This window comes from Pongo pygmaeus, chromosome 11, assembly GCF_028885625.2.
Source record: "Pongo pygmaeus isolate AG05252 chromosome 11, NHGRI_mPonPyg2-v2.0_pri, whole genome shotgun sequence".
Taxonomy (NCBI): domain Eukaryota; kingdom Metazoa; phylum Chordata; class Mammalia; order Primates; family Hominidae; genus Pongo; species Pongo pygmaeus.
In genome coordinates, this window is record NC_072384.2 from 32,064,550 (window position 1) to 32,078,578 (window position 14,029).

General features: G+C 44.6%; 1 protein-coding gene across 9 annotated transcripts in view; it reads right to left on the reverse strand.

The window, feature by feature from the left end:
* Positions 1 to 14,029, reverse strand: part of NCKAP5 (NCK associated protein 5) — a 996,626-nt gene that overhangs the window by 102,484 nt on the left and 880,113 nt on the right. For 7 of the 9 annotated variants that reach the window (XM_063647383.1, XM_063647388.1, XM_063647382.1 and 4 more), the window contains 3 exons: positions 9,751 to 9,933; positions 1,673 to 5,451; positions 788 to 965 (listed from right to left, as the gene is read on the reverse strand). In XM_063647383.1, coding sequence (XP_063503453.1) covers positions 788 to 965; positions 1,673 to 5,451; positions 9,751 to 9,933 — 4,140 coding nt within the window. The remainder of the gene's footprint in view (positions 1 to 787; positions 966 to 1,672; positions 5,452 to 9,750; positions 9,934 to 14,029) is intronic. The other 2 variants (XM_063647384.1, XM_063647387.1) reach the window with 1 other exon arrangement.

Genomic DNA, 14,029 nt, shown 5'->3' on the forward strand with positions numbered 1-14,029 from the left:
TCAGCCTCCCAAGTCGCTAGGACTACAGGCGCCCACCACCACGCCCAGCTAATTTTTTGTATTTTTAGTAGAGATGGGGTTTCACCGTGCTAGCCAGGATGGTCTCAATCTCCTGACCTTGTGATCCGCCCGCCTCGGCCTCCCAAAGTGCTGGGATTACAGGCATGAGCCACCGTGCCCGGCCTTATTTTTTAATTTTTAAAAAGAAGTCTACTCCCTGCGTTCTGGACCTCACAATAGGCTAAATGATAGGGAGCCAAGTTCCAAAAAAGATTTCTTAGTCTTAACAGCCTCTGTCTAAGTTGCATGAATTGGTACATACAACTTTCATAAAACATGAACAATGCTTAAATCAAATAATCAAAATAGGCAATACTCTCTTAAATTGTTTAGCACTTTTATTTTTAAAATCATGTTCGTTCCTTTTTGGTTGCTGGTGATGTTAGAAATAATCATCAAAACAAATTTCCAGCCCAATGGTGTAATTTGAAGATGATACCGGTAGCATCATTTGCCTGGACTCACTGCGATTATACTCATCGTTCTGAAGACAATTGGGAAAAGCACCACTTCCTGAGAGCCAGGCCCACTCGAGGTCCAGCTGCCAGTTCTCTGCTGCAGTTGTCACCAGGATTTCTCTCTCTTTTTATAAATCCTTTTTCACTGACCTTTTCTTTCCCCCAATTGCAATCTCTTACCCATACACTTTCATTAGCAAACGGTAGAAAGACCCCAGCCAGAACATCTCAGATTGTAGCACTTGATACCAGGATGGTGGAGCACTTACCAGGGAGTCTTTTGGTACTTCCATATCGGCTTTGATTTTCATGTTTTTCTTGTGGTTTCCTTGAGTGCTGATAGAGCTGCCGATGAGACAGGAGCCCTGAGAACTGCCCTTTAACACATTCCTGCAGGAAGCATTACTTGATCCACTTTCTGTCTGTGGAGCTGCTTTCTTATCAACTCTGCAGGTAGAAAGTGATTCCTCTGATAAGTTACCTTGCTCCTTCTTCAATCACTCTCCTTTTCCCAATCTTTTTAATATTTAAAGTAACCTCTTTGTAGCTCTTTGTCTTTAAACCTTTGAGGGATAAGGGTTTCTCATGGGCCTTGATCAAATCTTCAAATATTCTAGTAGCATGTCTATTTAGATTTGACAATATCACAATGTATTTTTTATTTTTGTGATTTCTTGTGGAGAGGGCAAAATAAAAACCACTGAAGAGTGATTATTAACTACATTTGTAGCTTCAGAGCGGCAAGAAATATAATTATTTATGGAAAGTTTGCAAGTATATGTTTGCTAGGTATAATCAATGAAATCGGCATGCTTTAAAACGTATGTGTAATTTTCTTCCATTTCATGCCCTGAGTACATTCATAGCTCCTAGTGTAGGTGGAATTGCTATCAACCCTGATAAAACTTACCATTCTTTAATTTCAAAGGCCATTGGTTTGGTTAACAAAGTAACATGGACTAAATGATCATTTTATTGCTAACTTTTATTTCATTGTTTAAATTCTGGCTAATGTATAAAAGACCGCTACTATTCATTTCTGCCTGTATGAAAACACATGCTTGACTGGCCTTTAATGCACAGGAAGCAAACAACTCTTTTTAAGGTGGTGGAGGGACCCCTCTACATTGCTACCTGCTTTTCCAGTGAGTTACCTGTACAAGAGTTCCGTCATGAAGGTGTCTTTCGTTGAACATGCAACAGGGCTGTGTCTATTCCTTGGTTCAATCTTCAGTTGGTTGTAAATGTCTTGTGGTGTTCTCCGATTATTTTTGCTTTGTAAACCGCCATCTGGATTATCGGCTGACTTGGTGTCCTTGATAAGCTCATTTTCTGTCTCACACTGTAGTTCAGGCTTCTTTTTCTCTTTTTTTCTTTCTGATTTTAGTTGTCTGTTTCCAAACCCCAAGACTTTTGCATCTTTCTTTTCTACTTTGGTTTTGGAGATGTCCATTTTCCTGCTACTCAGAGCTGGAAGTCTACTCTTCCGAAAACCAAACCAGCTGGCAAATGAAGGCCCAGGCTTCTGCTTTGCTTCCACAGAGGTGGGCTTTGTTTGCACTTGGCCCTTTTCCACATTTTCCTGAATGCACAACATGACCTTTTCTTCGATTGTGGGTGAGATGGGGGCTTCTGAACTCACAGCATCAGTCGCGGTTGCAGAGGCATCTGGATACCTTCCAGAAGTTTCTAGCTTGGACGTACTGCTTGTTTCAAAAGTGCTTGGATGCTGAGTCCTCCCTGGGCTCTGCAGGGCTTCAGGGCAGTCTGTTGGGGTGGGTGGGCACCTGCGGCGGTCACTGCCTGGTTCTGCAAGTATAGCCACATTGGCACTGGGGTACTCTCCCTGGGTGAAGGCCTGCTGGTCTTCCTTTCCAGGTGGGATGAGGAGTCCCTCAGACTTTGGAGGGATCCTCAAAGGCAACTTACTTGGGCTCCCATGCTGATTGCTGAAGCTGCCTGAGCTCCCCAGGGAGCCCTGCCTGGAGGAGGGGTGCCCCAAGGGCCTCCCAGCACTGGGGAGACTCTCCAACACGGGAGCAGAAGGGGCCTTATTGGGAGAGCTTTCCGTGGAAGAGTTCTGCCGGGTAAGAGAATTGCCTCTCTCGGCAGTATTGGTAATGATCTGAGTTCGGACTTTGCCTGGCCCTTCCATGGGAGGTGTGGAAGGCTTGTCTCCTGAGTGTGTACTGAAGCTCTGGCTGCGGGCTTTGGCGCCATTCATACCCAGAGCTGGTTTTAGGTGTGGTTTGCTGGAGGAAAGGGATCTTTTCATGGATCTATTATCTACCCCATCCCTTCCATCACTCCCAGGGATGCTACTTTCCAATGACTCTTGTAGGGCTGTTTCCAGGGGAAGCCCATCAGCTAAACTGTCCTGTGCTTGTGAATCCAGTAGGGTCACATTTCTTTCACCCGCTGTGATCTCCATGCTTGCTGGATTCTTGGAGTCCTCTGTCTTAGACTTGTTTACAGCCACGGAACTTTTGGAGGCTTCATTTAAACTGTCTTTTTCATGTTTCCCTGGCACGGTGGAACTTTTCCTGAGCAGCTGGGGAGACTTCATGAGCACTTTGAGTCCCACCGGAAGGCGAGTTTTCAGTCCTTTCTCATGAGCACTTTGACAACCATGAGGGCTGTTATGGCTTTTGGAGGGTGATGAGGACGATGAGGAACTGCTGACCTGAGATGATGGTGACTCATTTACCCCTAAGAAAGAAGGCTTGGGGGGTGTGGAGGCACTATCATTCAACTGTCCTTTTCTCCCTGGAGATACACTTTTGGAGGATGTCATTTCCAGTGGCTCATGGGTTGAAGGAGAGATCCTGGGAGTCTGTAATCCTATGTCCATTTGTGGGGTCCCAAGTGTTTGGCGAGGAGAGGTTTTGGGGACACCTCTCTTCGGAGAGACCTTCGGAGGCCCCAGAGCCATTACGGTGAAGGAGCTGGAGGGGGCATGAGCAGGGCATCGGGTCTGAATGACTGCTTCTGGGGAGGGCATAGGGGGAGTGAAGATAGGCTTTTTGAAGGCCACAGAAGGTTTCTTCCTCTGCATTTCTGTCGTGGCCGGATTAGAAGAAATAACCGGAGTAGAGGTTCCTTTCAGCAGCGGGGATTTGAATGGGGTCCTTGCTGTTTCACTGGGGACCCTGGTTTCGGACTTGGTGGATGCAGGTGCTGGTGAATAGTCATAGCCGGGCCTGGCCAGCAGGGAGACGGACCTGCCTGGAGGGGGCGGAGGGGAAGGGGATTTCGCCCCTGCCTCTGGCACAGAGCCACAGTGTTCTTCCCTCGTGGGAGGCTCTCCACTGTCACTAGACTCAATGGCAGGCCTTGCCCGTGACCCTGGAGCCTGACTCTTGGGGCACTGGACCCAGTCCCTCCTGCTGGGCATCCTGGAGCTGTGCGGAAGTTGGGCGGGATGTTTTGGAACGTGTGAATCTGGTCGTAATTCAAAGAGGGGCCCTGAGCTCTCAGTCTTCATGAATCGTGAGAGTTTCCCAGGAGCTAAGGCTGGTGATTTTTCAAGAGTCAGCAGGCCAGATGAAGGGAGTAGTGTGGAGGCTTCGGGCTCCATTAGTTTTGATTTCTGAGGTGAAGACTTGCCCCTGGCAGGTATTTTTGTCAGATTTTGCTTTTGATAGATGCCCATGGGCGCTGAAGACCTGGAATTACTCTGGCATGATATAGTGTGTGTTGGTTTGATCAACTTTTGCTGCTGAGGATTTTGTGTCACTGTCCTGGAGCTGAAAGATTCAGTGGACACCCTGGGAACATTATCTACATTATCTTTTGGAATGTTCTTCTCAGTGTCCTCTTCAGACCTTTTAAAGAAAGTATAGTCTCTTGCAGCAGCTCGTGGCTGTAAACAAGCAATTCCCTGAGGTAAAAGTTCAGTATGTTCTGCCTTGGGTCCAGTAGGAGTTGAATTGATGGAAATCTCATTTCTGGTAACAGTGACAACTCCAGTCTGGTGAGAGCTGAATTCAATGGGCTCACCATCTTCCGCATCAAATATCACAGTTACACATTCTTCTGAAGAAGTCCTTTTTACAACTCTTTGCTGCTTAATGAAACTAAACGTCTTTGGCCTAGTCTCTGAAGGGATGGGCACTTGTTTTTCCTCCTCTTCAGGAGACCCACTTAGAGATTTTCCAAACCCCATAAGGACATCCAGGTTCTCCACGGACTTATCGGTGTCGGCAGCCAATGACACGTCTGAAGGACTTTTCTCATCACTGCTCTCTATGTGCAGCTCATCGAGCGTTTCATTGTCATCAGTGTCTGAAAGGTGGAGGTTGAGAGCCATGCGGCCATGGCCTTGGCCATGTGGGCCCCTCTCCCTCTGTACCTGAGGTGTCTGCACACTTGGGCACAGCTTCATCTCTGAGGGACAGCCGCTGGCGCAACTTGTCAGCTTTTCAGGCCTTTCCCTGGGATAAACTGTGGATGTGCCTTCCAGAAAGTGTTTTCTGTTTGTCTCCCAGCCAAACAGACTGTCAGAAACACTGTGGGTTAATTTACTGCCATGTGGCCTGCAGCTCTGGTTTGGAACTGCTTGGAGCAATGCTAAGGTGGAGGAGTCATCGTCCGCATCATCGTGGGAATCTAGATCATAAACAAATGTCTTGTGGGGTTCCTTGCAGGGGCTCCCCAGGTCAGCTGTTTTGCAGGGGGGATACTCCTTGAGGCTGCTACTTTTAATTCCAGGAGAATATATTCCTTCATTCGAGTTCATGCAATCTTTATAACCCCATTTGGTTATCACTGATGGGGGTTCAAGTAACACTTTTCGCTTCTGTAGCTTTCTTAGCCCTTCCAAAATGTGGCTTTCCTTGATACGAGTTGGAGGTAGTTCATTTGTAGGACTAGCAAAGCCACTTGGGAGCGAAGAATCGATACTTAGCCTTTTATCCCAGTTTTGTGATGACTGCTAGGAAAGAAAAGTAGACATCAGAAATGATTGAACCATGTAGATCACAAATATATAAAAGGAAAAGTCCATCATGGGACATAATTTGTGCTAGTGGTTGGTAAGTATTCACATATAAATGCCTACATTAATTAGCGAATTAATTTATTCACAAACATTGATTTTGCCAGGTCCTGTGCTAAGAAGCAGCGATCTAAAGAAACAGAAGGTAAAGGCCCTGTCATCATGGGAGGAATCCCAGCAGGGGAGAGGAGAATTGGCCACAACTAACTGTATGTCAAGGGAGAAAATGAGAAGTGCAAATGTTGTAAGTACTCTGGAGATTTAGAGGAGGGAGGCCACATACAGGTCTATTTGGAGAAAGGCATATAGGAAAGGTATATATTTTTTTCTTTTAAACTTACCTAGCTCTTGAAAGACACATAGGTTTGCCTTAGGTTAAAAGTGGGGGAAATGATTTCCAGGTGGGAGAAATGGGATGGGCAAAGACCTAAGTCAGAAAGTACATTCAAGGTACATTGAGGGAATGACTAGAAGATGATATGGCCTTACTGCAGAGTGTCTACGAGAGATGCAGAGGGTAAAGCTGGAAAAGTAAGTTGGTCCATATCTTTATGCTCACATTTGATAGTTCTGTGACTTCACAATTTTATTTGGTAGACAACAGATATCTATGAAATTTTTCTTAAGTTACTACACACATACACATACACACACACACAGCAGCTGGGCATTCGCTGTTAGAACCTGATAGTAATTATTCACATACCAAATTTAGAAAGGTCAGTTTCCTGCCCGTCACCCTTCCCAAATGCCAGCCTCAGCTTTGGAAAAGTGTATGGGAAATGACATAGAGAAAAGGCTGTGGTCTACATATTCATATTTTTTTCATAGTATTGCTAATAAGAAACAGAAGGGGGAAAAAAAACTAACATTTACTGAGCCTTTGTTGTATACCAGCCGTTACAGAGTGCTTTCACTCCATCTTCAGAACAGGCAACTGAGACTCATTGTTGGGTCTGCTGGAGATCACACAGAAAGAGCTGGAGCAAAGGTATGAACTCTGGTTTCTCAGGCTCTTTCTACAGTACTGTCAGTTTTGACTCAGTTCAAAAGTGGCCATGAGGGGACATGAACCCAGGCAGTCTGGCCCCAGAGCCTGCAGTCCCAACTGACGCTATATATAAAGCCAAGCTTAGCCCCTCTTCTCCCCTTTATCTTAGTCAGTGTCATAATAAAGATCACAGGTTACACCACACTATTTCTTAAATGGTACTTGCAGAGTTTAGGGGGCTGACCTAATGATTTCTTAAGAAGGCTATACGGGCCGGGTGCAGTGGTTCACACCTGTAATCCCAGGACTTTGAGAGACCAAGGCAGGTGGATCACGAGGTCAGGAGTTCGAGACCAGCCTGACCCATATGGTGAAACCCCATCTCTACTAAAAATACAAGAATTAGCTTCACGTGTTGGCGGGTGCCTATAACCCCAGCTACTCAGGAGGCTGAGACAGGACAATTGCTTGAACCTGGGAGGCGGAGGTTGCAGTGAGCTGAGATTGCACCATTGCACTTCTTCCCAGGTGACACAGCGAGATTCCATTTCAAAAAAAAAAAAAAAAAAAAAAGGCTATATGATTAATGGTAAAGAGCTTCAAGAGAAGGCTCTGGGTTTCGGAAATGTACTCTATACCAGTTTTGGCTACATCAGTCTCCTCCCTGCCCCACACGCTTATGTGCAGTGGCTGAAAAAAATGTCAGAAACTTCCATTTGAATCTGGGCTTCTTAGTACACTGTAAACATTTGCTCACATCTAAGGCATTTTCATGAAAATTACTCTTGCTATCAACAATGCACACATTTATTTGTTTTTAAATCAAATTATAAATTTTCTTTAGGAAATTCTCCACCGTCAGAAGTTGCTGGCAGTAGATGCTATTCAGTGATGCTGCCCTACTTCCTCTTCCCTGTACTGTTACAAACTCCTTTAGAAATCAGAAGAAATCCCATTAGTGAATCTGGGTGTTATAGCTCCACCAGAAAGGAGCTGCCACAGTGTAAGTTTCTAAGAATTTCCATGATCCTGATAATCATGTTGACAATAAATAAGAGAAACCAGGCCAAAGTACCCCACAAGAGCTTGAAAAATGTCAATCTGTTTGACCCCCAAGAAGACATGCTCAGCCTCTGCCTTGCCTCCTTTCTGCCATTCTGGAGCCTGCCCGGTGCTGCACTGCGACTTGCCCCAGAGCCAGCGGCTGCAAACCTCCCAGGGCACAGGCTCTCTGCCTGGTGAGATTAGCCACATTCCTCCTTCAGTCCTCTATAGGAGGTTATAGTATTTAACAACTGGAGAAAAGTCTAGGCCAATCTTGAAGCTTAGGGGTAGGAGACACATGAATGCCCTGTGGGAGTGATGGTGGGGAGGAGCTGGCATTTCCCACAGGCAGATCCATCCTTTGCTGTGAAAGTTGGAAGAGAGTTGCTCTTGGGAAGCAGTGTGGTTGACTAAAAGATGCTGTTGCTGAGGTGCAGGCCTGTGTTTAATGTCCACAGTCCTCTTCCATTTCTTGACTGGACAAGAATCTTATATATATATATTTTTTTTTTCTAAAGGGCGTCTTGGTCTTAATGGGAGCAAACTGATCTCAATAATTGAAGCAACCTTACCACGTTTCAGGCTGATTCAACAAGGCCAGTATAAAAGAACAATTAATAATGTGGGTTCTGGAGCCTTCTGGAGCCTGGCTGTGCCATGTACTGCCTGTGGCATCTTGGTTCAGTTATTTAACTTCTTAGCACCTCAGTGTCCTCTTCTGTGAAATGGGGAGAATAGGAGAGCCTACTTAATAGGCGACTGGGAGCATTACATGATCTAATGCTTCTGAAGTCCTTAAAAGGCTGTGCTGCATATGGTAATTTCTCATCAACTAGAGCCAAATTCCTCTGTAGGGCAGGCTAGTGCATTTCATGCAGGCTTCCTTTCTGTTTGTACACAAGTATTTAAAAAAACATACTTGTGAGCTCAAAAAGCGCAATCATATATTAATTGTTACATAATTAATATTCAAGTTCAAATTCATATGATACAAGTTTATTATGTAAGTTAATACTACATGAGTACCCAGCACAAAGTAAGAAACTGCAGGAAGTTTCTTAAGTAATACACATTTCAAATGTCTTCATGGATCTGGGTCTGGCTTGTTAGGTCCCTGAGAAACAAGACCGCTCACTGTGAGATACGACAGGTGTACTGGTACTCCATGACCATGACAGAGCCCTATTAAGGATCCAGACAAGAGCCACCTGAGTGTCCATGAAGTGCCTTAAGAACCTTCTTTCTCCTCATTCAGGGGAGAGATTGCCTTAGAACATCAAAAGCTACTGTAATTGGAAGAATTCCAGCCAAAAAATAAAAGAAAGTGAAAAGCCTTTGAGAGGGAGAGAGACAAAGAGGTGCGAAAGTGAAAAGAGCAGAGGGAGGGGCTCTGGGAGCCAGGGATATTCACAAAGCAAGGAAACATCCCTGACCATCTTTCCAGTCTGTTCCGAACCAGGCTCGGAGCAGTCATTATTCAGAGCGCCTAACAACTCCTTAGAGGGAGCAATTTTGATAATACAGCAGGCTCTGTACTTTGCATTGGAAGTCTGAGTCCAAGGGAATAAGCCCTAAATGCAAACTTGAAATCTTCTGAGTTCTTGTTCAGAGGATGACAAAGCTACTCCCTCATCAATATCTCCTGGGAGTTCTGGATTTTTCTTAGTTTCTACACCGCTAAAACCATGAACTAAATTTATACAAATGGTAGAAAAATGACCTCCAAATACCCTGCTCCGGGGTTTCTATTCTTGTGTGCTCTTACCTTTTCTCCAACATTAGGGAATGGATAAAACAGCTATTTCAAATATTTCCCTTACATCAGTGTACAAAGACATCTACTCAAAGCACGAAGGAATCTCCAGCTCTGCGAGTCCACTGTGCAGATGGGAGTCATTCTAGTAGTACTAATTATTAAAAATCCTGGTAAAGGAACTCTTGGCATGTATACAAGTAGAAATATGCCTACCTACACTGAAGTTGTGGTCTCTGTCATCTCACCATGCTGCCCTCCAATTTATAGTCAAATAGTGTTTTATGAGGCTATGGCATTGATGAAAGGATGTTAATATAATACATGAGCAGGTGCTCAGCAAATGGTGGCTTCCTTCTTACCCCTCCCACCTGCCCTTCACCTCCATGACCAAATCCTACCAGAAGAGGATTCTTTTCTGGTTCAGTTTGATGCCACAGTGCCTTACCCTTTTCCTGAGGTTCTTCCCATCGTGCCACGTGTAAGAGGAGCCACTGGAGTACTCGCTGCAGGTGCTTGAAAGAGACAGTTCACTGCTGCTGCTGTAGCTGTTTCGAGGACAGAGATGACCAGGGATGACAGCCCCCAAGCCAGGGCATTTCAGGGCCGATTTTGTATTTAGTTGGTGTTCCTGAAAAAGCAGGACAGCTCTGAGCAAGGGCTTTGCTCAGAGGAGAGTAAATATCAACACAACCTTATGGTGAGGTAGATGGGAATACAGATGCTCCTCAACTTATGGCAGGAGTACATCCCGATAAACCCATGGTAAGTGGAAAATCAGCTGAAAAGGTATTCAATACACCTAACCCACAGAACATCACAGCTCAGCCCAGCCCACACTTACATTAGCCTACCGTTGGGCAAGGTCATCTAACACAAAGCCTATTTTATAATAAACTGTTGAATAGCTCATGTAATTTATTGAATATTATGCTGAAAATGAACATCAGAATGGTTGTATGAGTGCTCACAGTACAGTATCTACTGAATGTATATTTTGGCTCCATCACAAAGTTAAAAAATCCTGTCGAACTACCCTAAGCTGCGGATTGTCTGTATAGTACGGTATGATAGTTAGGGGCAGACTTTGCAGTCAAATTATAGGCTCAGATCCTGGCTCTGCCTCTTACTGTGTGGCTATGGGGAAACTATTTACTCTCTTTCTTAAAAGAAAATCATGATACTATTGCTTATCTTACAGGGTTATTGCAAGGACTAAACGAGGGTCTAGTTGTGAAGCACATCACAGCATCTGGCCTCTAGTAGGTGCTCAATTATTACAAGCTGCCATCATTATTAGGCAAAAGTACCACAAGGGTGGTCTTATTTTATCTAGCCATACTGGTGAGAATATCAAGTCAGTATCAAAACATGACTCGAATGCTACAAAAGGACGAAGATAGAGTCACATCTTTGACTACAGGGTTCAAAAGCATGTAAACTGGCGTGAGTCTAGTGGTCTGGATCCCGGGCTACCCACTGCCACTAAGCATGCACTCTTGAGCAAGAAAGACTTCTAACTTCCGTGGTCTTTAATGTCCTCTTTATAGAGGGTTCTGCTCTCTGAGATTTCTGCTACAGTTTCCTCTGGTTCTGACGGCATCATACTAAGTCCACAACCAGATGCCCATTGCCTTTCTGCGCTACCTCACAGGAAGCCATGCACAGCAGACACCAAACTCAGGTATCATGAGCCTCCACTGTAAATATAATAGTGCTTTTCATATCCAGTCCCTGTTACCATTTGGCTATCTACATGGTAATAACCCTCACATCAAGTAGATGTGGGTTTTTAGTGGAAGGTTCAAGCTGTTAGAATTCTAGTGGTTCTGCATAAGGCAAGGGTGACAAATAAAGCTGTAAACCTCCAAACACGTCTTGACAGCCACATTATAGGCCTCTCGTGTAACAGATGAAGCTCTACAAACTGGACAGGCTAAATTAATTTACATCCCAACCACTGAGAACAGAATCTCTCTATTATCGTCTAATTCCAGTCTTCTATTTATATAAAGCTTTGTCTCAGAAACTCTTTGATGGGAAGCCATCTGTCTTTGTGTCACTTGCAGAGTGGCAAAGCCTCTTACTTATACAATTTATTGACACTTTGTGGGTGCCTTTCAGTACCTGAGTACTTATCACTGTTCTCCAAATGCAATTCCAACTGACGGTGACTAAACGCCAGCTTGGGAAAGGAAGGTAATGATGATCCTAAAGTACTTGCGGTAAATATTAAACTCCTACATCAGTATATAGGGCATGTTTAATTTACTCTCTAATCAATATCTATAATGCTCAATAACATTAGATTTTCAGTATTAGGCATCTGCCTTACTATCAATACTTCATTTTTGCTGCATAACAATCTCTTTAAGTGATCTAAAAATGCCAAGAAATTTTACTATCCTATTTCTTCCCCCTGAAATTTGGCTCTACGTATTATTGAAAGGAGAAACTTGTGTTAAAATCAGGCTTTCAGCAATATCTATTGATTTATGGCCTTGTTTATTGCCGGATGTAACTTAGTTAAGGGGAGTTCATATTTGTATCTCCACAGATGCCTACAACAAATGGTTGTGTCGCAGAGCAGCAACTGCCATTTCAGCCTCAGCCACTGTTGGCACCTGGAACGTGCACTGAACAAACTTTCAGAAATATCTCATCTGGCTTCACTTCTACTGTGTGCTTTCTGTTTTCTCCATTCTGTCCTCTCATATTTTGTTGTTTAAGTACGCAGCGTGGTGGTTGTTATTTAGGACTGCCTCTGCTCTGACAGATGTGTCTATTCTACAAAGAGAGAGAGAGACTGTGTCTATTGTCCCACCAGGCTGTCCAGATCCAAACTCCAATAACCTTTCTGCACTCTGCCTGGCTACTGGTTACAGTTTACATTCTACCTTCTCCCACGGTATTGAGGGAGGCTTGCATGCAATTCTCTGTCCTTCCCACCTGTTCTTCCTACTACATCTATTAAAATTATACCTATTTTTACAACTCAATTCCCAGGCCTCTTTTAATAAATAAGCAGCCCTGCCCACTCATGTCCATGTGTATACCTCCTGTATAGATGTTGGGGTAAGATGACAGGAAAGTAGGACTCAGAAGATGGGCTGGAGTGAGAAGGTATTGCTGCTTCTCCCTTGGCCTTGAACTTGAGATGCTCTGTTTTGTTTTTTTTTTTTTTTTTTTTTTTTCTGATGGAGTTTCACTCTTGTTGCCCAGGCTGGAGTGCAATGGCATGATCTCAGCTCACTGCAACCTCTGCCTTGCCTCCCAGGTTCTAGTGATTCTCCTGCCTCATCCTCCCAAGTAGCTGGCATTACAGGCATGTGCCACCATGCCCGGCTAATTTTGTATTTTTAGTAGAGATGGGGTTTCTCCATGTTGGTCAGGCTGGTCTCGAACCCTCAACTGAGGCAGGTGATCCACCTTAGTTTCCCAAAGTGCTGGGATTACAGGTGTGAGCCACTGTGCCCAGCTGAGATGCCCTGATGTGATGGCAGATACTTGAGGGAGGTGGAGAAGGCCTGTGAATGTCATGTGGGAGCAGGCAAGGGCAAGGATGGTTAAGCAGAGAGGTGTCCTCTAAGACAGGCTTTTCACACTTTAACGTGAACTGAATCACCAAGGGATCTTGTTAAAATGCAGATTCTGATTCAGTAATTCTGAGGCAGGACCTGAGATGTATGTAGTATTTTTAACAAGTTCCCAGGTGCTTCAGTGCTGCTATTCTGTGACCCATGCTTTGTGCAGCAAGCCTCTAGGAGAAGCTATTAAAGAAGTCAGTCTCTTATGTGAGTTCCCTAGCAGCACATTGTGGTACCTCACTGTCTGACGTGGGCTGTGCTAAGCCAGGCAAAGGGAATGGCTGAGCCTGCCTACCAGCCCGCACGTAAGTTAAGGAGAGTGTCTGTGTAGGTGTACATGTAGCGGTAGTCACAGAGTAATTCCTTGCAAAGAAGAGGAGGCGGCCACTCCTTTCTACTGGGAAATTCTCCCACCTTCTTCCACCTTGGAAAATCAATGTTTGAATTTAATAAGGGACGTGGAATCCCTGACATCCTGGCTGCACAGTGAGCTTTTTTTTTTTTTCCTACAGTTTCCTTCGTCAGCACGTGATTATCACATAGGATTATCTACTCCAGTAAATAACTTCTGTGGTTGAGCACTTGAACTCCAAGGCCATCTATGAGGTTTAAATTCTGGCTTTCACTTGCTAGCTCTGTGAGCTTGGGAAAATTACTGAACCCCTCTGTGACTCAGTTTCTTTCTTTGTAAATGGAGATCATGAAAGTAGCTACTATGTAGGATCATTGTGAAGACTGAACAGCCCCTGACAAATGCTGGTGCTTAGGGACTTTTACGTGGGTGTTGCTGCTATTATTAAAAATGTTTATACATATATATATATATATATATGTATAGAGAGAGAGAGAGAGAGAGAGAGAAACGGGGAGGAAGAGAGAGAGAAAGAGAGAGAGAGAGAGACACAGGCCGGGCACGGTGGCTCACACCTGTAATCCCAGCACTTTGGGAGGCCAAGGTGGGTGGATTGCCTGAGGTCAGAAGTTTGAGACCAGTCAGGCCAACATGGTGAAACCCCATCTCTACTAAAAAATACAAAAAAGTTTAGCCAGGCATGGTGGTGTGCACCTGTAATCACAGCTACCTGGGAGGCTGAGGCAGGGGAATTGCTTGAATCAGGGAGGTGGAGGTTGCAGTGAGCC